Source organism: Mastigoproctus giganteus, chromosome 13 (genome assembly GCF_048544385.1).
Source record: "Mastigoproctus giganteus isolate SK-2022 chromosome 13, ASM4854438v1, whole genome shotgun sequence".
Lineage (NCBI taxonomy): Eukaryota > Metazoa > Arthropoda > Arachnida > Uropygi > Thelyphonidae > Mastigoproctus > Mastigoproctus giganteus.
The window spans coordinates 139336420-139362784 of NC_143587.1; the positions used below are offsets into that span (position 1 = coordinate 139336420).

Below are 26365 nucleotides of genomic sequence, written 5' to 3' on the forward strand. Positions count from 1 at the left end.
AAGATACTTAATGACAGCCATCATCTTCAATGCTTCTGTAGTTTGGCTACACAAAATTGCAATTTCTTTTGATAAAGAAGTATGGGTTCCAGGCTCAGAGGTTCACTTTTCTGTGCATAACCTGTGCTTGCCATACGGTTTCAACAGAGACCCTACAAGTACTCTCAGGAAAGTTGCCAGCAGATTTACAAATTGTATTATCTGTACTAATGTATAGCACAAAGAATAATATTAGAATGTCTGTATTAAATATAGTTTCATGTCATGACGTGCAAAGACTTTATACCAGACAGGATTTAAAGTCAGAAAAACCAGGATAAGGAACGAATTGATGATAGAGTGGCAAAACAGGTGGGACTTGTCTGACAAAGGGCGACTGACCCATACGTACCTACCAAGAGTTGACATCTTGGATGTCAAGAGAATCCTTTGGGCTGTATGTTGCCTTTCCTTATAATGGGACATGGACTGGCTAAAAGATTACATGAATTAGGCCTTGCTGAAAATGACATTGTATATATACAATGAACTGTGGGCATATGTTGCATTGCAATTGTTATTTGGATTATAGAATGGAATCGGAGGCTTGTATTGGCAGGTTAGACCAACAAAATCTGTGCATCGTGTTCATGCACAGGATTATTTTTGGTTGTTTTCACAAATATGTTAATTCAGTGTTTAAATGGAGGGCACAAATTAAGCTAGATAGTACCTGCCTCCCCGTGGCCTGGGACAGAAACATGATCCATTAGGATAAGTGAGATGAGAGATTTCTAGCTAATGCTGTATTCTTCTTGGTCATGGCCAAGAAGTATTGTGCTCTCCTATGTTTCTAGTTGTTTGGAGTTAAAATAGTTTTTTTGAAGATTTAATTAAAAATTTTAGTTGCAGCTAAGAATTGAAAATCAAAGTAGCATTATCCACATATAAACCTCGGTTTGGGAGGTGAATGTGCTGAAGGTGTTTCTGAATGATTGTGCAGTTAATAACAAGTTGATGTATGGATCTTTTTCTTTGATGGAGAAACATTATGGATATTTCCTACCTTGATGTATTATTATAAGGATTTGATTCTTCAGTTAGAACACTGTGTACATGACCATGAACGAAAATCATCTTTCAGAAAGATGTGGTACTCCCTATTTCTTTCAGATGAACAAGCCTGCCTGTACAACATGTTCCTTAATGCTTGGATTGGTTGTGGAGGTATCATCACAATCACTAGATTTAATATCGACCACATTCTTTCTGTGTGAATACATAAAGGATCTGGTATATATGCTACAACAGCAACAATTTAATCAAATTTGCAACAGCATTACTATTGCAAATGTGAAAGGATGGCATGGTTGGTATGTATGAGATGAACTTGTGTATTGCAAAAATTTTAAATTTTGAATATCTTTAATCATTCTTCACTTGACATTAAAACTTAATGTGTCTATGTTACCTGTTCTTTAGTTTGCAGTTATATCTGTTGCTGTTCAACACATACACCACATGGAAACTCTTAGTTAATTTTCTGTTTACCTGCAATTAATATTCAGAGATTCCATTTGTTTTCACCCAGTTGACAGAAGATAATATGTATCGTTATCAGCAAACACTTCAGTTTGTCAATAAGTTGTGGCACACAGGCTGAGCAATGTTTATAGAAACATAAATTTCTGCTCTTAATTTCCAGTGGAGACTGAATACACGAAGAAAATGAGTAAAGAAACTGTTTTAATTCATTTATTATTTTACAACCCAACTTTGGAAGGAATTCTGTGGGAGAGTGAGAAATTAATTTTTCTAAAAGATAAATTCGAGATTATTTTATTAAAAAAAAAAAAAAAAATTAAATAACTGTTTTAATTATGTACATGAAAACCACTAACAGCAAACAATAGTTTACTTTTTGAATCTGTATAATATTGTTGATTAAAAAAAAAAAAAAAAATTACAAATATTCAAAAATGGATGCACTAGCTCGCTTGAGGTTATGGGAGTGCATCCTTTGTGCCTATCCAAAGTTTATATAAGAGAGTATAGAAACAAATACAATGGGGGAAAACTTTATTCATTAATATTAAATTCAATTTATGTATATATATAGAAATTTTATTTTTGCTGAAGAATGTAATGATGTGTTTTAGATTTATTCTTGCATATATTTTCTTAGGCTTTAAGTACAGAAGAGCCAGCATACTTCTTATGGGAATTAATTCACAAAGCGGAAGAAAAGCTAGTGCCTTTAAAATTAACATTCACTATGAAATACATGAAAAATAAATTGTTTTCACCTCGTCAGTATAGTTATAACTTCAATCTCTTTAATTACAAGGTGAGCAATAAAATTAATTTAAAAATATTATCTGTGATTTGTAGTATTGGGTATTTTTTTTTTTTTTTTTTTCTATTTTGAAGCAGTTCCTATAAATGCCATGTGAGCTTATAAGGTAACATCACTTACGTCGCAAAGTTTTCTTCTGTGAGCTTTACCACTGTTTGGAATGAGGACCCTTTAAATCTTTGTTCCAATATTAAAATTTAACAAATTTATAAATTTTCTAATAAGTTTTAACATCACTGCAAACCATGAACTTAATTATGGTGTCAGGTGTGCATTCACACTCCGTATGGCATCAGTGTTGCATGTAAAATGCATGGTTGATGTTTTACTCTCATGATTCATGAACAGGCCGACCGGGCTAGCCAGGTAGGTAAAGTGCCTGCCTGGCAACCGAAAGGTGTCAACTGTAAAGTGTGTTCGTGTCAAATGGCACCAGGGGTTTCCCCCATCTCCACGTGGTTTTCTTTGTGGGTGTAACAGATCACTGTTAAGGCCAGAGATTTAAAAGTGTATGGGATTTGGAAGTATTGTGTTGTATATCGTTGTTCCTCTGGCCATTTAGCCGCTAGACCCCTGCTGGGGCCCAACGTTGCCCACACTCAGCCCCGTGGAGGCAGACCAGGTACACAAAGCGTAATTATTTACTCTGGCAGGCCCTGCCACCTAATTTCCTGAGATTTCAGTGGCTGGGGCCTAAAAAAAAAATAATAAATAAATAAATAAAATTTTAAAAAATAAAATTTAAAAAAATAAATAAAAATAATAATAATAATAATAACGCGATTTTAAGGGGTGGTTCGCTAATGAGGTTAAGTTTCGGAATTGATGCACGATTTGGCTGTTATAATTTGGAAGTTTATTTAAGTTTTTGTCGTGTGGGGCGTACACTGTGATGTATAGAGAGAGTGGGGGGAAAGACTGAAGACTGGAGGGAAAAGACAGAAGTATGAGACCAATAGGGTAGACGACCCCAGATATCAGTGTGGCATGCCCATGCCGCACCAGGAGAAGTAAACGGGGGGACTGTCCCGGCCCCTCTCCCCGCCAGGATATGGAGAGAAAGTGGGCCAGACTAGGTGTCCAACCCAGATCGCCAAAAGGCGAGGCAACAGCGTAGCTGCAGTCACGGTCATGGTTTTTGGATGTTCAGTTCAGTGTCACTTCAGGTAGGTCACAGTCTTGGTTCAGTCTCACTTGTCTCGTGTTCATGTTATGGGGTCAGGAAGAGGAGTGATGACTCTGGTCAGTTTGTAGTACTGCTTTGATGTCAATTCAGGTAGTCATATTCGTTGAGAGCATCAGTCCTGGCCATTTGCACCAGGTCATGAATGGAGAGTTATCTTTGTTGGTAATTTCTTCTGATCGCTTGTAGTCATGCGATATGTTCATGCTGTAGTCTTGAATGTCTTCTCCTTGGTTAGTTTCAATTGAGTTCTTCTATTCAGATGTTTCCATATTGTTGCAGATAGCGATTTCCGTTCTCCTTCTGTTAAAGATGTCCTGGGCATAGTGGCTGAACGCGGTGTACAACCCAAAGGTCATGGGTTCGATTCCCACCTCGGGCTTTGATCACAGTAAAATGCAAAAATTTGGGAGGTGCAATATGGCCATAGAAGCTGATGCGCCAACAACTAACAAAAAAAAAAAAAAAAAAAAACAGGCAACAGTTATTCAGAACATTGTCAAAATGTAGCCTATTGTGATGATAATGCCATAGTGCCATATTTTGTTGAGGATGAGAGACTGTTAATAGTTATAAGTACAGAACAGCTTGTAGTAGTGGGCCATTAAAGCACTTATGTTGCTCTTATAACTTAACATTTCATAGGCAGCATATTGAGCAATAGGGCCCAAGCAGCAGTGCAATGTACAAAATCATTTTCAAAGTCATGTCATTTCTCAGTTTCCACTCTCCAGAGCTCTTACCATCACTAATACCTATCTGTAGTAGTATATACTGAAGCAGGATATGTGCTGCAGTTGAATAACTTATCAGCTAAAAGAAACACTATATGTGTTGTCATAGGATAGGATGTATAGAGTTACTGTTCCCCTAAATGTTTACTATTCTTCAGGATATACTTGAACAATATCATGAGCATTCATAATCGTAGTAATGCAGACCATATAATTTACATTTAAGGGTAGGGTTTTTCCCTTGTTTTGGGTTGCTTATTAACTCACTGGTATATTTATTTTCGCACATACCTAGTCTGTTTAAGATTTCTGTTGTGAGATTTCAAATATAAAGGAACCGCATTAGTCGAAGTTTACAAAGGATAGGAAAAGACAATTTCATCTACAATTATATTTTAGGAAAATTTGGAGTGAAAGGTAAACCTAACAATAATGATAAACGGCTACTAGAATTCTGTGCAAGCCATGCACTGTTAATTACAAATACCGTTTGTTTCTTCATAAAGATAGCCTTACTTATTTCTATTATGCTCTCTCCAAGTGAACTTGGAGAGGGAGAGAGCATAATAGAAACAAGAAAATCATAATTGTTATATCATTATAAAAAGGGATCTTAAAACAACTAGTTGAAGATACAATGTCTGTAGAGAATTTGATATTGGATGTGACTGTAATCTTGTAGTAAAAAAATTAAAAATAGTAATTGTTGCCAAAAATAAGATATATAAACAGTGATAAGATTAATAAAAAACTGAAAATCTCTCAGATTTCTTGACAACCAAATGAATGAATATAGAATATAGACCTTTCTCAAAAGTTAAATGGCATTCCTGATGATAACTTGATTTCAAATGAATAATGACAAAAGACAAAAATGCCATGGTGGACACAAGAAGTTAAGAAAACAAGGTGAATTACTTTGATGAATTACTAAATGAAAGAACTGAAGATATCCCTGAAGACTAGCATAAAGAGTAAAAGATTAAAATGGGGGAAATTTTGGATACTATATTTATTGAGGGAAAAAAGGTCCTGAAAAATATCAAGTGTAGAAAGGCAGCAGGTGTAAATAAAATTTGAGTTGAAATGCTGAAAACTGATTTGGGGTGAAAAAAAGCAAATAGTTGTTACATCACATTATTCAGAAGTTGTTTTCCAAAGGGCAAGTTCCAAAAGATTGTACCAAGGCACTAATTGTATATACTTTTTCATTCCTTAGTGTAGGTAAAATCTGTGCAAGTATCTTAGAGAAAAGAGTTATTGTAGTGAAAAGTATTATTGAAAGATGTATTGTTGAATATAACCTTGATGAAAAAACAGTCAGGTTTTAGGCCAAACAGGATGCTAGGATCAAATATTCACACTAAGACAGATTACAGAAAATCTTGTGAACATAACAAAAAGTTGTATAAAGATTGAAGATTAGATGGGGAAATAATCAATCGAATAAGTAAAGCAGGAAGTCAGGTAAACAAATTCATTTGGAACAAAAGAGAAATTAGCTAATAAACAAAATTAGCCATTTATAGCATTAGCATTAGCATTAGTAGAGGCATTTGATGCAAGAAAGCAAGCTTATGCAGCATCAGCCAAAAAAAAAAAAAAAAAAAAAAAAAAAGTAACATAAATAAATAAAAATAACCACTTCCACTTCACCCCTCTGTTCGTTCGAAATACCTGTCCAGCTGAGCCTTAAACTTATTTAGGCTATCAACTTCCACGACAAGGGATGGAAGTCTGTTCCACCCACCAACCACCCGCTGGCTAAAGGCAAATTTCCGCACATCTATCCTACATCTGTCTTTCCTCAATTTGAATTTATGCCCTCTCAGGTGATTTTTCTGAGCTAGAGGAAGAATCCCATCAGCATTGAGCATGCTCAAACCATTCAAGGCTTTGTACACCTCTATCAGATCACCCCGCTGGTGCCTAGTTTCCAGACACTGTAATTTGCAAAACTTAAGCCTTTCTTCGTAAGAGAACCCCTTTGTCCCATTCACCAATCTAGTTGCCCTTCTCTGCTCGTTCCAGCAGCTCTACATCCTTCCTGAAATGAGGCCTCCAGGCCTGTATACAGTACTCTAGGTGTGGCCTGACCATTGCCTTATACAAGGGAATAATCACCTCCTTATCCCTGCTAGAAAAATTCCTATATATCATTGACAATACACCATGAGCTACTCTTGCAGCTCGTCTGCACTGCTCAGAGAACTTCATATCTGCCTGCACCACCACCCCCAGGTCCCTTTCATTCTCTACCACTGTCAGTGTAGTACCACAGAGTTGATACGTTGCTCTGGGGTTGCTGTTTCCCATATGTAGTACTTTACATTTGTCAATGTTAAACTTCATTTGCCACCTCGAAGCCCATCTGCTCAACCTTTCCAAATCCTGTTGCAGCAGCATAGTGTCAGTAGTGTCCTTGACAACCCTGCCAACCTTCGTATCGTCTGCAAACTTGGACATTAAGCCTGATATACCATCATCAATATCATTTATAAATACAGAAAACAATAAAGGCCCCAATACTGAACCCTGAGGGACTCCACTAATAACATTAGTCCACGATGAGCAGTGTCCATTGATTACCACTCTCTGTCTTCTCCCCCTCAACCACCCCTTTATCCATATCAGCAACTTGCCTCCAATGCCACACTGCTCCAATTTGTGCAGCAGTCTTCCATGTGCAACAGTATCAAAAGCCTTTCTAAGATCCAAGTATATAATATCAAAGTTATTCCCTGCATCCAGTTCTTTTGTGACTGCATCATAGTATCCAATCAAATTGGTCAGGCAAGACTTCCCCTTAACAAAACCATGCTGTGTCCTAGCTATAACTGAAGTCTTGTCTAGATGATCCTGCAGTGCTTCTTTCACCAGTGCCTCCATTAATTTTCCGGGAACAGAAGTTAAACTCACAGGTCTATAATTACTTGTGTCAGCCTTTGATCCCCCTTTGTGAATTGGGGTCACATTTGCACATCTCCAGTCAATGGGTACCTCCCCTGAGTCCAAGGAAGCTCTCATAATTATGGCTAAGGGTTTGCTTACCTCCTTTGCTGCCTCCTTTAATATAACTGGATAGATCCCATCCACCCCAGGTGCCTTTCTTGTGTTTATCTTCAACAATTTCTCCTCCACTTTGCTCTCAGTTATTACAAGATTCTCTAGCTTACTGCTAGAGTTGAATACACCTCTGGCATTCCCCTCGCTGAATAACTCCTCATGTGTGAATGTCGATGCAAAATATTCATTTAGTTTGTTAGCTACCCGAGCAGGGTCATCAACAGTTGACCCATCGATCTCAAGTGGACCAATCTGATTCATCCCCTTCCTTCTAGAGTTTACATAAGTAAAGAACTCTTTGCTGTTTTTCTTCGCATCCCTTGCCAAGGATCTCTCGTAATCTGCCTTCGCCTGCCTAACCTCCTTTGTAACTTGGTTACAGATCAACTTGTATCTATCATAGGCGTCCGTGTCACGTGTTAATTTGTATGTATCCCATGCATTTTTCTTCTCTGCCATATGCCTCATTAGTTCATCTGACAACCATTTAGGCCTAAACCTTGAACAATATTTCTTAGTTGGTATGTAAAGCCTAGTAGCTTCCACGATAAGTTCTTTGAATGCTTCCCATTTTGAATTTGCTGTTGGCAATATCATCAGTTGATGCCACTGTATAGAATTTAAATACTGTCTCAGTCCATTGTAGTCGCCTTTACGAAAGCAATACCCCTTCCCTTTACCCCTAATGGTAGTTACCTCTTTGAGTAACTCCCACTTGCACACTGTGATCACTGCCACCAAGTGGTTCATTTATCTGCAGATTCTTAATGCATGAAGAATCACTACTGATAATCAAATCAAGAGTATTACTCCCTCTAGTTGCCTCCCGAACATGCTGATGTAGAAAACAATCATCCAATAAATCCACAAAAGCCTTGCTACTGTGTGAGTGGACCAGCCCCCAAATTCCAGTCAATATCTGGGAAATTAAAATCCCCCATTATAAGACTCTCTGATTTACTGGCCCACTCTATTTCTCCGAACAGTTTCTTATTATACTCATCAGAGTCATTAGGCCTATAGCACACTCCTACTCTCAATTTTGATCTCCCAATGCTTATGTCACACCAAACTGACTCGACACTGCACTGTCCAGCGATGTTGACTGGCTTCACTTCTTGGACTTCTTTAATATATGGAATTAAGCCTATGGAATTAAGCGCTTGATAAGAAATATAGGAATTTATGAAAAATTAGAACCTTGAGAAATGAGAATTTTGAGGAAAATAATTGAACTAACAAACCAATGGCAGTACCATATTAAAAATGAGGAAATAAGATAAATTTTGGGATAACAGATATTCAAAGGTAAGTAAAACAAACTTAAGATGGTATAGGCATATAAGGAAGACTAGCTAAACCTAAACAGAAATTTTAAGCAAAAAAATAATGGTATTGGGCCTAGAGGCAGACAGTAAGGAAGATGGATTAGTTATGTCAGGCAGGCATTAGAGGAAAAGAGCTTACTCGGCTAGAGCTAAAGCTCTAATGGAAAATAGGATGGTATGGAGGAAAAAAGTAAATGGAAGGGCACCAGATATATAACAGATTTGGATGATGAGGAACCCATCACATTTGAATGAATTTTTCTTGCTATATTTTATCACATGGATAGACACTCACTTTTCTGATATGCTGGAAATTCATATTAAATTATGCTGCAAATTCATACTAGATGTATCCTATGAAATAAACTACTTTTAATATTTTAATATTAAAAGTAGTTTATCTCAGTTCCAAACTATTTTTACTTGGATTTTTTTCCATTATATATCATTCCATGATTTTACCTTTAAACCTTTATTTATTTAACCCAGAAAGAGAATTCTTTCTGTATTAAGTAATTCTTTTCTTTCTAATACATAATGTAAACTGCTGTTATCGTTTCATTTCTAATAGTATTCATGCTAAAACTTAAATCTGTATGTTTGCTACTTAACTATATTAATAGAAATTGATTAACCTTTTATAGACACTCTATGGTATAAAAGCATATGTTGAACCCTTGAAAGGATCTGAATTTTGCAAAGCTGGAAGTATATGCCATATGCACATAACAATTATTCAACTACATTCCTCAGCATATAAATCAGTAATATATGAAGTAATAGTTGACCAAGCTATCTGGGCTGTCTGTGGAAGAGTAGCAGGTAATGTTTTAATTTAATGATAAATTTTTTTCTGCATTATTTATGGAACTTTTGATTTAATATAAGCATTGAACAACATTTAACTTGTAAAATTATTCATATATTGAGCATGGAATATATACTGGTGTTCAAAGAAAGTGCATCACCTAGCAATTTCACATTTCTAATCCTTTTTTGCAATGGTATGTTACATTACATTAATGACTAGCATCACAAATAGAAATATAAACAAAAGATATTTATAAATAGTTAAGGCAAAGCTAAGTAATATTTGACAGGTGCTCTCAAAATATTCCAAAAGGTGCATTTGAAACCTTTATAGAACAGTTTTGGTAAACATGACAATTATGGCCGAAATGAAATGTTATCAGAAGCTCTCAGTTTGCTTCAGTTTATCATTTTAAATGGAAAACAAAATGAAAAGTTCACCAGGTGCAAACTAATATTTAGTTGAACTGCCTCTGGCCCTGATGACAGCAACACACCATCGAGGCATTGATAAGATCAATTTCTGAAGATAATGAACTGATAGTTCGTGGTTCCAAACACGAATTATGGCTTCCTGAAGTTCACGAAGGGTCTTTGGTTTCTTTCTGGCAACTGCAGATTCCACACGATGCCAACAGTTCCCTATAGGATTCTGGTCCGCTCAGTTTCCTGGCCAGCTACAAGTTGTAATGGACCGTTCTTCCAACCATTTTTCCACCTGTAACAAATGTAAACACATTACTGTCAAACGTCTAATGCAGAAATGAAGCTAAAGTAACTGCAGAAGGTGCCTACTTATGCTTTTCACCCGATGACAAGGAGCAGAGTTGTCCTGAAAGATGCAGTTACTTGACCTTTTGAAATGGTCTCTAATGGTTGGCAGCAATTTGCCTTCCAATATAGCCAGGTATCTACTGGCATTTACGGAACCTTTTATAAACTATAGGTGACCTACTCTGCGATATGAAATGCACCGCTATATCATTTGGCTGGTAGAGAATTTCACTGTAGACACCATACAGTCTGGATGGTATTCTTCAGCATGTCTAAGGCAAATCTTTTGTCTCCCATCAGAGCCATGCAGGTTGAATTTCTTCTCATCCAAGAAAATAACTGACTTCCACTGCTCGGGGGTCCATTTGACATGCTCTTACACCAAATTAATCGGGCCTTTTTCATTTTTTGTGTGCAGAGGGGCTTCTTCTTAGGATGACGGGCTACAAGGCCATTTTTGAAGAGGCATCTTCTGACTGTTACTGCAGTTGCTACCACTCCTTATGTTCTTTCCATTCTCTTTTCAGCTCAGACGAAGAAGCTTTACAGTTTTAAAGGCATAATCGCTTCAAAACGTGGTCCTGTTTTGGCGTAGACTCGTTTGCGTTCGGGTTCCCCCCATCAGCAGAACCAGTATTCTTGAGTTTGGAAAGAAATCTATTCATTGTCGACTGATTACAAGACACTCTATAAGCAATATGACGGGAAGAACATCCTTCTTCACGGAAAGCAACAATAGCATTCTTTCTTCGTGGCGTAAACTGCATGTAACTTGCCATCCTCACACAAGCAAAGAATGACTGCAACTCTTGCAGAGCATGCTTACATAACTGAAAGTAACAGCTGATGCAATATTACGTCATCACCTACGCTTGTCAATCATATCTGATGCAATCTGTAAGAAATATTGCCATATACTTATGTTATTCGGATAACAATAACAATTAAATGGTGTGATGCACTTTCTTTGAACACCAGTGTAATTATAAATCATAAGAAATAAATTTTGATTTATATGGTTATCTATACAGGATTAGAGTTTAAAAAAAATCTAATATAGAGTTGGGATGGCTAAACTTTCTGAAATTCTGAACTGCATTTTTGATTATGGAAATCCAAAAAATATACACAGTGTATATTATTTGCATATGTAAAAAATTTACATATACTGTTATTATTATAAACAACTTTTTCTCCTTTATGGGATTTTTTTCCACCTCATAACCGGTACTGGTATCAAGTATATGGGATGTTTGGTTACTACTGTTATTATTACTATTGATCAAGGAACGGTCCCAGTATAGTTTGTGAGTGGGTGTTTCTAGTATGGCTTGAGGTTCGTACTTGTAATACAGTACACATTCTTCGATCAACTGGTATTTTTTCACTAGATTCTGATGTGTTATCCTGGCGACATCACCCCACATCTCACAGTTAGGCATTGGATTGTTTCTGGGGGCCAGGTGGCATCATCGACATGTGTCATCTGACACTCCGGGGCTCTTGGAAATGTATTTCCAGGTGTTGATTACCTGTTCTTGAATGGCAAGCATAGCATGAATCCTTCGGTCTCAGGAAGGAACTGCCCACTCATCAACCATGCTTTGAAAACCATCTTATCTTTGTAATCTTGATGGAGGTCATTGTCTAGCATGGAGTGCCTTCTTTGCCCATCTTATCTTTCTGTCTTTGTTTCTTTTGTTTAGACCGGGTATCCCAAGGTTGAGTGGTTTGCGTTGTTTGTTTATCTTTATGGTTTGATAACTCGTTGCTGTGTTTTCCTAAAAGTAATCTTGCAGGTTGTTAATCACCTTCTCTTGTTCGCTGTGGTCAGTCTCTTGATGGCCGACTTCAGGTGCTGTTGGCAGTGCTTGGTCATCATTATCCTGCTTGGATGGCAAAACATGTGACCATGTTCTTGCCATCCAACTTTGATTTTAGCAGGCTATTCAGTCTTTGATGGTATTTCTCACTCAGGCTGGCATTGATCTTCTTGTGTTCTAACTATTGGGCCCCAAATATATGTAGGTCTCTCCCTCTGTCATGGTTTCAATCTCTTCACCAGTCTTCAACTGGTAGTTTTGGCTGACTATATTTCCTTGATGCAGTCCACAAGTTTTGCATTTGTGTAGGGCAGATTGTATCCTGATGTCATAACTGGAACCCTTCAATGATCCAGAGTAGCTGTTCAAGTTGGTTCTTGTTTTCAGCATAATGATTGATGTCATCCATGTACATCAGGTCAGAGTGTGTTTACAGGTTCTTCCTCCTTTCTTTTAGGGTATATCCATACTTGCTGTTATTGAGCATGGTGGAGAGTGGATTGTGTACTAAACAGAGCCTGTGCCATCCCCAGATATTTGTAGGTCTATCCCCCAGTCATGCCTTGATCCCTTTACCAGTCTGCAGCTGGTAGTTTCAGCCAAATGATTTCCCCTAAGGCATTTCACGTGTTTTGCATTTGTCTAATCCAAATTCCATCCTGATATCATTGCTGAATTCTTCGGTGATCAAGAGTAGCTGTTGGGGTTGCTTCTCAGCTGCCACACAGAGCTTGATTTTGTCCATGTACATCAGGTGGGAGAGAGTGTGCAGGTTGTTCCTTCTTTCTTTCAGGGAAATGCCCTGAAAGATTCCTCTTCTGATGAGGGTCAGTCTGGTTACGATGTTTTCAATCTTTATGTTGGCACTCCATTTTGCCATGGTTACTCCTAGGAAGTTTGTTACTTCCAAGTTTTCAACATCTCATTAGCCAGCTATAGGGCACTGAGTCAAAGACCTTTCAGTAGTTGTATTTGGAAAATTGCAGTGCTCCCTGTAGGTTTCTGCCATAACTGCTGCATCAATGGGCATTTGCTCATCTGCTTACATCCCTTCTGCTGCTTAGCCATGATATTCTGGCTTGGCAAGTCTTCACTTTTCTGATCAGCTTCTTATTTATGTTACCCTGTTGGTACTGGGTCAGTTGGCCTATCTTCAAGAAGAACTCTTAGTTCTTCTACCTTCTGCTGTAGCCATCTTTCCAGATGGTGGTTCCTTGTCTTTGCATTTTGTTTTGTGTTGGTTTCTCTGCCATTCATCCTGGTTGCTGCTACAGCAGCCTGTGTGGATGGTATTTAGTTTTACTTCATTGTTGTTGAAGTAATCCAGTATTATTTGCCAATTGAGGTGGCCTGTGACTTGCTACAGGATTCTGTTGGATCTCTGCTTCAGTATAGTGTTGGACTTTGTGGGATCTATTCCCTCAATCTGCTAACCTGCTTCCACTCTTCCATTCTGGATATCTCAGCCTCTTCCATTTTCACTTCAGCTACACCAAGTTGTAGTTCTTGTACTTGTTGTTTCTCCTCTAGTTCTGATTTGATTGTGCCCATATTCTCTGTTGTTGGTTGTCACATCTAATGGCACAACTAGGGTTGTGGTGCCCAGGGCAAATAAAAAAAAAATGGCACCCCCTTGGAAAATGAAAAAAATTGGAATTTTTGCATTTTTTAACCATAAAAATGGCCCCCTCCAAATTTGGTACCCAGGGCATGTGCCCCATCTGCCTCACTCTAGTTATGCCACTACTCACATCCTGCTTGATTTTTTCCAAGATTGCAGGAGCTATCTTGGAAAAAATAGCTCCTGCAATTCTTCATGGCGATTGTCTGTTCAGGTCACCGAACAGCGAATAACACAGAGATGATCAGGAATCGTTCCAACCACTTGGTGTGTAGTTATATCCTGTGCATTATCATGTCAGTCTCTTCTCTAGCTTCATTACTTCATAGTATGCTCACTTGAAGAATGTATTCATTTCGATGCTCCACTTCATGCTTAGGCTTCTTCCTTCCTGGGTGGTCACAAGCACAATTGCGCAGGAAGCACTTCCATTTGGTTTTGCTGGATGGTTTTGCCCTTCCCTTGTGGTAGCCATATGGGTGACAGTGACACTTGCTCCACACTCTTCCTCAGGAGACTGTCCCTGACTTTTCAAACCAACCCCCTCTGCTTAAGGCCTGAATGCAAGTTGACTTTATCCTGTGCCCCACTCAATGCTATATGTTCAATATTTCTACAACTGTCAACTATTCTCTACAACAGTCAGTGTAGTACTACAGAGTTGATACGTTGCTCTGTGGTTGCTCTTTCCCATATGTAGTACTTTGACAAATGTAACGTTAAACTTCATTTGCCACCTCTCAGCCCATCTGCTCAATCTTTCCAGATCCTGTTGCAGCAGCATAGCATCAGTAATGTCCTTAACAACCCTGCCAACCTTCGTATTGTCTGAAAACTTAAACATTAAGCTTGATATTAGCATTAGTAGAGGCATTTGATGCAAGAAACAAGCTTATGCAGCATCAGCCGAAAAAAAAAAAAAAAAAACACTTCCGCTTCACCCCTCTGTTCGTTCAAAATACCTGTCCAGCTGAGCCTTAAATTTATTTAGGCTATCAACTTCCACGACAAGGGATGGAAGTCTGTTCCACCAACCAACCACCTGCTGGCTAAAGGCAAATTTCTGCATGTCTATCCTACATCTGTCTTTCCTCAATTTGAATTTATACCCTCTCATGTGATTATTCTGAACGAGAGGAAGAATCCCATCAGCACTGAGCATGCTCAAACCATTCAAGGCTTTATACACCTCAATCAGTTCACATCCGGATGACTAGTCTCCAGACGCCGTAATTTGCAAAACTTAAGCCTTTCTTCGTAAGAGCAACCCTTTGTTCCATTCATTAATCTTTGCGCTTCTCTGTACTCGTTCCAGCAGCTCTACATCCTTCTTGAAATGAGGCCTCCAGACCTGTATACAGTACTCTAGGTGTGGCCTGACCATTGCCTTATACAAGGAATAATCACCTCCTTATCCCTGCTAGAAAAATTCCTATATATCATTGACAATACACCATGAGCTACTCTTCCGCCCGTCTGCACTGCTCAGAGAACTTCATATCTGCCTGCACAACCACCCCCAGGTCCCTTTCATTCTCTACCACTGTCAGTGTAGTACCACAGAGTTGATACGTTGCTCTGGGGTTGCTGTTTCCCATGTGTAGTACTTTACATTTGTCAATGTTAAACTTCATTTGCCACCTCATTGCCCATCTGCTCAACCTTTCCAGATCCTGTTGCAGCAGCATAGTGTCAGTAGTATCCTTGACAACCCTGCCAACCTTTGTATCGTCTGCAAACTTCGACATTAAGCTTGATATACCATCATCAATATCATTTATGAATACAGAAAACAATAATGGACCCAACACTGAGCCCTGAGGGACTCCACTAATAACATTAGTCCACGATGAGCAGTGTCCATTGATTACCACTCTCTGTCTTCTCCCCCTCAGCCACCCCTTTATCCACAGCAGCAATTTGCCTCCAATGTCACACTGCTCCAATTTGTGCAGCAGTCTTCCATGTGCAACAGTATCAAAAGCCTTTCTAAGATCCAAGTATATAATATCAAAGTTATTCCCTGCATCCAGTTCCTTTGTGACTGCATCATAGTATCCAATCAAATTGGTCAGGCAAGACTTCCCCTTAACAAAACCATGCTGTGTCTGAGCTATAACTGAAGTCTTGTCTAAATGATCCTGCAGTGCTTCTTTAACTAGTGCCTCCATTAATTTTCCTGGAACAGAAGTTAAACTCTCAGGTCTATAATTACTTGTGTTAGCCTTTGATCCTCCTTTGTGAATTGGGGTCACATTTGCACATCTCCAGTCTGTGGGTACCTCCCCTGAGTCCAAGGAAGCTCTCATAATTATGGCTAAGGGTTTGCTAACTTCCTCTGCTGCCTCCTTTAATATAACTGGATAGATCCCATCCACCCCCGGGTGCCTTTCTTCTGTTTATCTTCAACAATTTCTCCTCCACTTTACTCTCAGTTATTACAAGATTCTCTAGATTACTGCTAGAGTTGAATACACCTCTGGCTTTCCCCTCGCTAAATAACTTCTCATGTGTGAATGTTGATGCAAAATATTCATTTAGTTTGTTAGCTACCTGAGCAGGATCATCAACAGTTGACCCATCGATATCAAGTGGACCAATCTGATTCATCCCCTTCCTTCTAGAGTTTACATAAGTAAAGAACTCTTTGCTGTTTTTCTTTGCATCCCTTGCCAAAGATTTCTCGTAAAATGCCTTCGCCTGCCTAACCTCCTTTGTAACTTGGTTACAGATCAACTTGTATCTATCATAGGCTTCTGTGCCATGTGTTAATTTGTGTGTATCCCATGCATGTTTCTTCTCTGCCATATGCCTCATCAATTCATCTGACATCCGTTTAGGCCTAAACCTTGAACAATATTTCTTAGTTGGTATGTAAAGCCTAGTAGCTTCCAAAATAAGTTCTTTGAATGCTTCCCATTTTGAATTTGCTGTTGGTAACAGCAAATTCTGTTGGTCCCACTATATAGAGTTTAAATACTGTTTCAGACCATCGTAGTTGCCTTTATGAAAGCAATAACCCTTCCCTTTATCCCTGTAGTTAGTTACCTCTTTGAGTAAATCCCACTTCAGCACACTGTGATCACTGCCACCTAGTGGTTCCTCTATCTGCAGATTCTTAATGCATGAAGAATCACTACTGATAATCAAATCAAGAGTAGTAGTAGTAGTTGTGGCATGTGATGCAAGAAAGCAAGTGTATGTGCTTATGCAGCATCAGCCAAAAAAAAAAAAAACAAAAAAAAATCACATCATTCCCTCCAAATGCCTGTCCAGTTCCTCCTTAAATTTATTCAACTTATTCAACTTCCACAACGACAGATGGAAATTTGTTCGGGAGGCAACTAGAGGGAGTATTACTCCCTCTAGTTGCCTCCCGAACATGCTGATGTAGAAAACAATCATCTACCTTCTTGTCTTATATGAATGATTTGGAGATGAAATTCGCATAGTTTCTGCATAGTTACATACCATTTTTCATGAAACACTGTGATAGTTGTAGCACCAGTGTTATTGAAATTGTTTGTTTACATTATATCATCTGATAGTTACACTTATTGCACTTTTATAAATTTTTAAATCGGGGCCACTACAATGTGATACTTGTTTTTTTTTTTTTCCTGCAGAATTAATAGAAAGTATTGTTTTGTTGAAAATAACAAGTTATTTGTTCTACATTTAAAAAAAAAGTTTCACTTAGTTCTACAAAATTAACAAGCATGTTATTACAGCATTTGATAACACTTTGCTGGAAGAAAAATTTTCTTATATCCTTAGTTTCTTGTAGCTGTCCTTCCTTAATTTAATACATGTCTTTTAGTTATTTTAAGCAGGGTTTTTTAGCATGTTTTTGGTACAAAGTTCTGGTACTACTATTTATTAGTACTTTTTCAGTTTTGTATGTGTAAGGGGATTTATCAGAATGCATAGAATTTTCAAGATATTCATGTTATTTACTGCTCATGCTGCCTAACTTTTTTTTTTTTTTCAATCATTTTTTCATTGATGTTATGTAAATCGCTTGCCCTTATGCCATGCAAATCACTACATGAGGTGAGTCTCTAATTCTAATCTAAAGTCAAGCTTTGACCTTTTTTTTTTTTTTTTTAATAGGGAAGTTTTTTATCTTCCTTTTACTCTTTTTAATATCCACATCTTTTCTGAAATGGGGGCTTCAAACTTATAAACAGTAATCAAAGTGTAACCTACCTATTGCTTTATTATAATGAAATTAAGACCCTTTTTGCCTTTAATAGAAAAATTAATGCTTTATAGAAAAACCACAATGAGTTTCTGGCAGCCTGTTTGTACTGTTCTTTCTATTTTTCAATTCTACGGCTACTTGTAAACCGTTTTCATTATCAGCTACATAGGTTTGTTGCTACTTAAGTAGTAAGATGATTCAGGATTACTGTTATCCAGTGTAAAACCTCACATTACATTCATCGCCTCCAAGTGTAGTCTTCTGACAGGATAGAAATAATCCTGAAAAATCTTAATGCTAAGAAATCTCTAGATTTTGATGGAATTTCTGCACTTGTCTTCAATATGTGTGCTCCAGAGCAGGTATGCACCCAGGATTTCTTTTTTGAGGGTGCTTAGGATCAGAGCTGCTGTTTCAAAGAGAAAATTACTCATATTCCATTTACCATTTTAATAAAGTCTCTTTTGGGATGGAAGGAAGTAAAGCTTGGAAACCCCACTCCATGTGCACCTATACTCCAGAAATTACTCCTGTTTTATGTTACCTCTTTACTGTTTTGTGTCACTGGTTATCATCCCATTGCACTTACCTCAAGTCTTCAAGGTAATGGAAAATTCCATCATCCACTAACCTTTGCATTATCTGACTAAAAAATGAATAGCAAATGCTTAGAAAACGGTACTCACCTTGTATAAATCTGCAATAAATTTTTTTTTTTTTTTTTTTTTTTTTGGTAGATGGTGGTTAAATTTAGGTTGGAAGAAGCATTAAAAAGAACTAAGGTGGGGGATGGGGTGAAAATATTTTAAACAGATTTTAAAATGAGCGCAAGAAAGTAGAAATGCAGATCTCCAATCCTTGGTTGTCATAAAGAGGTTAAAAGACGTAAATGAAAAAAGAGAGAAGACCGGTGGTACCAAGTCGTTACGAGGGACTTTCGTGAGTTAACCGTCACAGTTGGCAAATGGAAGAGAAGTGAGCGTGTGTTGTATTTTATTTATTTTTTTTGTTCATTTTTTTTCATTTACGTCTTTTAACCTCTTTATGACAACCAAGGATTGGAGATCTGCATTTCTACTTCCTTGCGCTCATTTTAAAATCTGTTTAAAATATTTTCACCCCATTCCCCGTCTTAGTTCTTTTTAATGCTTCTTCCAACCTAAATTTAACCACCATCTACCAAAAAAAAAAAAAAAAAATTTATTGCAGATTTATACAAGGTGAGTACCGTTTTCTAAGCATTTGCTATTCATTTTTTAGTCAGATTTATCACGGTATTATAAGGTTACTATAATTTCACCTTTGCATTATCTTAAATCTTCCATCTGATTGACAGTCACCAATATGGATTCTATCAGTGTTGATCCACCAGTGATATCTTAGCTTATATTCCACCATGTTTAGACAGATTCCACAAAAAAGTTTGGAGAAACACAAGTAGTTGCTCTCCACATTTCTGTGGAATTTGACTGTGTTTGGTAAGAAGGTCTTCTAAACAAGCTTCTATCTTATATTCTTCCTTCTGTCTATGCAGTTGAGTAGCAAGTGTTTTTTATTGCTGCTTGTTGCACATAACAGATAGCTATCCATCTTCTAACTTTTTTTCAGCTAGAATTCAACAGAGGGCCCATTCTTTCATCCTCTGTTTTCTTCCTGTATATTAATGACTTACTTCCACTGACCGGAAATGCTGTTCATAGTTTTGTCAGTGATAGTACACTACATCCCACATTTGAATAACAAAACCTGCTCTGCAAAAAAAATCTACAATATACAGTCGTTTGTTTGTTTGTTTGTTATTTGGTTTTTAGGAGCATTAGCACTAAGGCCATATTGCTCCGGGGATATGCGGTGGTCATTCCCTGACCTTTCCGCATCCTTCGTATTTGGTGGGCATGGGCTCAAACCCCGGTCTAATCAAGAAGTGTGTGTGTGCTACGCACTGCTGCTCCTGCCTACCTGGCTACGGAGGCACCATGCAATATACAGTTCCTTAAGTGCCAATCTCCAGGAGGGAAAAGAAAACTTAGTTAAGTTTAACAAAAAGGAGTTTGGTACTTCCATTCTCACCTTCAGCTATATAGGATCGCATATCTTTACTGGGTATAATCTTGACTTTTTCTCTCTTTGCATTAGCCGCTTACAAATATTGCTTCTCTGCATATAATAAAAAAATATAAAAAAAATAGATTTTTTTTCCTTTCACTCTCAGAATTACTTACTTTCTGTACAGTTGCAAAACTTTTAGACTCCTGGGCTTTTTTGTCCATGAATTTAAAAAAAAAAATTGTATTCCGGTTAATTAATCGTCTCTCACTTATTAAGTCACTGCACTCCCTATCGCATAGATATTTGGTTTCTGCTACATGCATGCCTTTTCTGTAGATATTTACATGGGTGTCCAGATATATGGCTCAACTAGTCAACATCCATTCGTGATTCAACTCCAAACTAACCACACAAACTTTTCCTCTTCCTCATTTATCTCTTCTACCTTTGTTCTTTGGACCAACCTTCCATCCTATGTATATCTTGAAAATTACAGTGTACAGAAATTCAAGTCCAATGTCAGCAAGTATATTCAGCCTTCCAAAACTTCAACTCATTCATAGTACTAGAATACCAAAGATTCTAATACCTTTTGCATATTAGAATGTTTCACTATAAAAATAAGAATAATAAAATCCATTCGGGGTAACAATGGTTAGGGAATCTATCTTAAAACAAGTGGTCCTTAACACATTTTCTGCCGACCGGGCTAGCCGGGTGGGTAAACTGCCACCTAGCAACCCAAAGGTTGCAGGTTCGAATCCCGCCTACTCCAAATATTACTCCAAAATTCCTCAATATTTCTATTTTTAAAATTTAAATGACAATTGAAAAGTAAGCAAAAAATAAATAAATAAAATAAAAATGTGTACTAAGCTATAAAAAAGAAACGGATCATTAATGCTAATGGCCCAGAGTTCGGTCATTATGTTGACAAAATTGAGCAGTTAATTTCATGTGCCTTTAATTTTATACCACTTATATATTGACCTCCCACTGCATTGTATCACGTAATATGCCTGTATATGATACAATGCATTGGGTGCTCTTCTGTATAAACTTTACAGCACTCAAGGTACCATTGAACATATGTGCATCAATAGAGTGAACATGTTAATTGTGAATGAACAGTTGCTTAAAGTTTAGTTCCTTAAATGTAGCACCCTAAGTGGGTTATTTATAATGCTCTGAGAATGGACCAAAAAAAAAAATAATAAATAAGGAATAACAGTTTGAAGAAAAATACTACTAAAAAGAATGGTTAAGTTGAACTCCCCTTCATTTTGTTTATTTCCGGTTGTACAAGTTTTTATTGGGTTTTGTTTATTTGGATTAGAGCATTCTTTCATATACTGTTATTTATAGGTACAGTCGATTCCGGTTATTTGGGACACATCAGGACTAGTGCATTTTGGCCTGATTAAGCGGCTGTCCCAATTATGCGAAGTTTCACATAAATAGTTAAAAATACAATTGACCCTCACTTTACGATTGATTTTCTGTACAATCAAATCACGTTACGATGGACTCACGATAGTAAAGTACCATTCACTGTACGATATGTAGTAAGCGCCGGTCATTGTAATCATGTTTGTGAATTGAATTTTAATTCTATTAATTAAACGGCAGTTCTAATTAGCAAATATAGGAGGAATATTATCCACAGGCTATAAAAGTTAAGATATATCAAGCAAAAATTTACACTTTATTACCTTACTAATTAAATAATTAAATTTACGTGAAAATCGGAAGAATATTTTCCACAGCTTAGCAAAATAAAAATAAATTTATGCTTGCGTGCATAGGTTAATTAATACGTTCTGTAATATGTACATACTAACTAGTTGATATTTCTGTTCACTAACAGAAACCCGCTAAATTGAGCAAGATATCTAAAACGGTAATGTGGGTGGTGGTTAAAATTTAAAACACTAAAAACAGATAAGCAGTCAATAACAAAGAACATAGCACACACACACAAATCGCAAGTAACACGATACTCGCAAATGAGAACAAAGTAACAAGTTCATTATCAATCCACTACAGGATGAAGGCCTCTCCGGCAACTTCTCAGTTCCTTCAGTTTTGTGCAATGGCCATCCATTTACTACCCAAACTCACGAATTTCATCTGTCCATCTCCATTGTTGTCTTCCAGGTTTTCTTCTAGCTCCTCTTGGTTACCATTCTGTTATTCTCTTAGTCCATCTGTCATCATGTCTCCGAGCTATGTGTCCTGCCCAAGACCATTTTAGTTCTTTAGTAGCTTTGATAAGAATGTCCTTTACTTAGTTTGCTGCCTAATCCATGCGTTTCTCTTATCTAACAGTCTGATTCCCAATATAATTCGTTCCATTCTTCGCTGTGTCATTCTCAGCTTATCTTCCATTCTTTTGGTGAGTGCCCAAGTTTCACTTCCATAAGTCATGGTGGGTAGTATACATTGGTTCATTATTTTACGTTTCAGACAAATTGGGATATTGTTCCTCAGTATCAAAAATTTATATTTCCTGAATGCTATCCATCCAAAATTTATTCTTCTCTTGACTTCCAGCAATTTATCATTATTACAGCTGATGATTGTCCCAGATAAGTACAGTAATATCCCGACTTACGCGAACTCGGAGTTAGGTTCTTGATTTTTTCGTTTGGTGTATATCTAAAATTAGATTACCAGTGATTTGGAAGTCAAATCATAAAGCTTGGGTAACAGCTTCCATTTTTGAGGACTGGTTTGATCACCACTTCATGCCCGAAATCGAACGTTATTGCAAGTCTAAACAGATTCCATTTAAAGTGATGACAATGCACCCGGTCACCCTAATTAATTTCAACCCATGTGTGAAAGTTGTGTTTTTGCCTCCAAGCACAACCAGCCTGCTTCGACCGATGGACCAGGGAGTCATCAAAACATTCAAGGCTTACTACATGAGGTGTTCGTTTGCACGTCTGAATGAAGCTATGGGACAAAATAGTGAGATATCTGTTAAAGATTTTTGGAAACAATTCAATGTTTTAGATGCCGTAAGAATCATTGAAGAATCTTGGGATAAAATTCACAAAAACACATTGAATGGTGTCTGGAAGAAACTTTGACCATTTTTTTTCAAAAACGAGAGGAAAACAACGCCAGAAACTGATCATGTCGCTCATGTGATAGAAGAAGTTGTTAATCTTGCCAGGCAATTAGATTTGGAAGTCAATGGTGATGATGTCAATGAGCTGTTGGATTCACATAGTCAGGAGCTGACAATGAATGAGATCATAGAGATGCATGAGCAAAACGTCACTGAAGTATCCGACACTTCAGACCCAGTTTCCCCAGAAAAGCACATGACAATTCCAAACTTGACAGAAGGTCTCAGCTCAATTGAAAAAGGCTTAAAAATTTTAGAAAACAGACTCCAACGAAGAATGCGTTATAGCTACAAAGCAAGGAATAAAAAAATTATTAGCTTGCTATGGAGAAATTCTGCGTGAAAAAAAGAAGGCGCTGTGTCGTCAGACGAATTTGTTAGATTTTATGAAGTCATCGACATCGAAATAACTTTTTTACGTAAGTCATTTATTTTTTTAATACATATTTTGTATTAATATGTATAAATAACTGCAATTTTATTAAATATTTTTCTTCTAAACTAGTGTTTTTGTTAGTCCTTGGTCCCAATTAAACAAAATTTGTATGTATTTATATGCAAAGTTGTACCCCGACTTACGCGAATTCGACTTAAGCGATTTTCGTCGGACCCACCTATCGCGTAACTTCGGGGTATTACTGTATATGACTCCATCTTTTCAATTACTGCTCCTTCAATCATTATATCCCTTTCTATGGCATACTTGTTCCTCATTACTTTAGTTTTAGCCATATTCATCTTTAGTCCAAAATCCTTGCTAACTCTGCATAACTCTGTTAATGCTAACTCTGCATAACTGATTAAAATTTTCCTCTAATTCTTTGGGATCGTAGCTTGTGACCACAATGTCATCTGCATATTGTAAATGGTTTAGGTACTCTCCATTCACATTGACTCCTTTCTGTGACCAGTCTAATCTTCTGAAAGCTTCCTCAAGGGCAGCAGTAAACAAAGTTTAAAAAATAGGAATGAAGAGAAGATTCTGAAAATTAGATTTTTATGTGATTGAAGATTTCATGGAAGGAGCAACACATTTCACCATAACATGAAAACCTACAGAATTCCAGCTATCGGTATTATTGCAAATTTCAATAAAGTCGAGTTTACTATCCATTTATAATAAATTTCACTAACAGAAAAGCCCAATAAACATGAGACTGCTAATTGGTTTTATTGTTTTATAGCCGTGACCTCCATAAATCCGACCGAACCACGTGGTATGGTCGGAGACAATTATAGGGTAATCACAAGTGCTGCAGTCTCCTGCCCCGATTAAACGACATGTTGTCCCAATTAAGCGAAGTAAACCCTGGTTATTTTCTCGATTGGATTCTGTTCTTTAAGATTTGTCGGCCCAAATAAACAGCTGCCCCAATTAACCGGTGGCCCAAATAATCGAAATCCACTGTATTTTGTAAATTACCAAACGTGTATTTTAGTAGTTGTGTTAAGGTGGATATTTGATATGTTGTGTCACAGATTTTGAAGTTTCACTCAGTTCTTTAAAACAGCTGTACATAAGAACTTCATAACAGTTTGGTGCCTCCGTAGCCAGGTGGGAAGGAGCAGCAGTGCATAGCACACGCTTCTTGATTAGACCAGGGTTCGAGCCCGTCACCAGCAAATACAGAAAGGTCAAGGAATGACCACTGCATATCCCGGAGCAATATGGCCTTAGTTGCTAATGTTCCTAAAAACCAAATAACAATAACAACATCATAACAGTTTTACACCAGTAATATCACTTATAATCACTCACATGGGAGTAGTCAGTACTGCTGTAACGCGTATTTTCACTATGCGAATTTGCTCCACTGCGACTGATATATTAGGGAACAATGTGAGTATAACGTGATTTTCGCCTTGGCTCATGCACAATTTTGTCTGCGAGTAACACCAGGTGAACGCAATATCGAGCACTAAGCTGAATGTAGTAAGCTGCGCAGCAATACATGCAAGTTTACAAAGCTTAAAAAATGTCAAATGTGTGAGAGCTGTATTTCACATTTACTGTAGTTATATTGGTTGAACATGTGACATTTTAGGCCAATTCACATTTTCAGGAGCTCACATTTTTCTGTTCCAACAGACACTTCGTGAGGTGGGATAGTATGAGCGGAGGAGTACACTTCTGGAGGTCACTACCATAAAACAATAAAAACGATTTGCGGCTCCCGGTTTATTAGGCTTTTCTGTTAGCGCACTCTAATTATAAATGAGTAGCAAACTCAAATCTTGTTGCAATTGTGATAATACCAATAGCTGGAATTCTGTGGGTTTTTACATTATTATGGTGAAATGTCTTTTCCCTTCCATGAAATCTTCAATCATATAAAAAACGTAAGTAAATTTTCAGAATCTTCTCTTCAATTTTTAAGGTATATTTACTGTAATATTTATTTATTTATTTATTAGAAATTTAAGATCCTTAAACCTGTGTTAGCAGTTTTATTGAGTTTCTCATTTTTTTTTCTGTTTGATTTACCAAACTGAACTTTTTTTTTTTTTTTTTGAGTGCTCTATCCCTATTTTTCCCTTAAGCTCTGTTGTTTTTAATGCTCGAAATACCATAACGTGGAGATTTTTAGGAACACATGTACTGCATTATAGCAGAACTGGCTGTGCTTAAACTGCACGACCTCACTGCAAGTGTACTCGTGGCTTTCTAGTAGCTGAACCCAACGGAAAGTATAACTATTTTAAAGCTTTTTAAACTATAGAAAACATTCATTTTCCTTCCAACCTTTGGGTAGGAATATGAAAAGTTGCAGAGTGAGAGATTGACATGGCAGGCAGTTCAAATTTCTCTAGTAGTTCAGTTCTTGAATTAGAAAATATTAACAACTGGATATTTAGCAACAAAAATATGATTAAATATACAGTAATACCCCGACTTACGCGAACTCGGAGTTACGCGGTTCTTGATTTTTTCGTTTGGCAACACTGCCGCCCACTATCTTCAAGGTCGTTTCTCATATGTTATCAATATACGGTGCGACGGCGGAGAGTGAGAGCGAAAGATGAACAAAATTCAACTTTGCTGCGCATGAGCTGCACACATATACAAGAATTTGTATTCCAACCGTCATATTTATATGTGTGCGTTCGAATTCGTGCTCAACTTTTGTCGGAAATTACATCGTTTTCACGAGAGAAATGGATCGCGTTGGTCGAGCCGTATACAGTCAGTCCTCGTATAACACGTATTTACACTACGCGAATTCGATCATACACTATTTATAAATACAGTAACGATATCTTATAATATAACACGAACCGAATTGGCTTATGCACGATTCGCC

At 37.3% G+C, this 26365-nt stretch overlaps 1 protein-coding gene across 1 annotated transcript in view; it reads left to right on the plus strand.

Annotated features, from left to right (window-relative positions):
• SIDL (SIDL trafficking protein particle complex subunit 10) overlaps positions 1 to 26365 on the plus strand; it is a 322468-nt gene that overhangs the window by 268913 nt on the left and 27190 nt on the right. Inside the window, exons 18-19 of the mRNA XM_090388069.1 lie at positions 2165 to 2326; positions 9291 to 9468. Of these exons, the coding sequence (XP_090244195.1) occupies positions 2165 to 2326; positions 9291 to 9468 (340 nt within the window). The remainder of the gene's footprint in view (positions 1 to 2164; positions 2327 to 9290; positions 9469 to 26365) is intronic.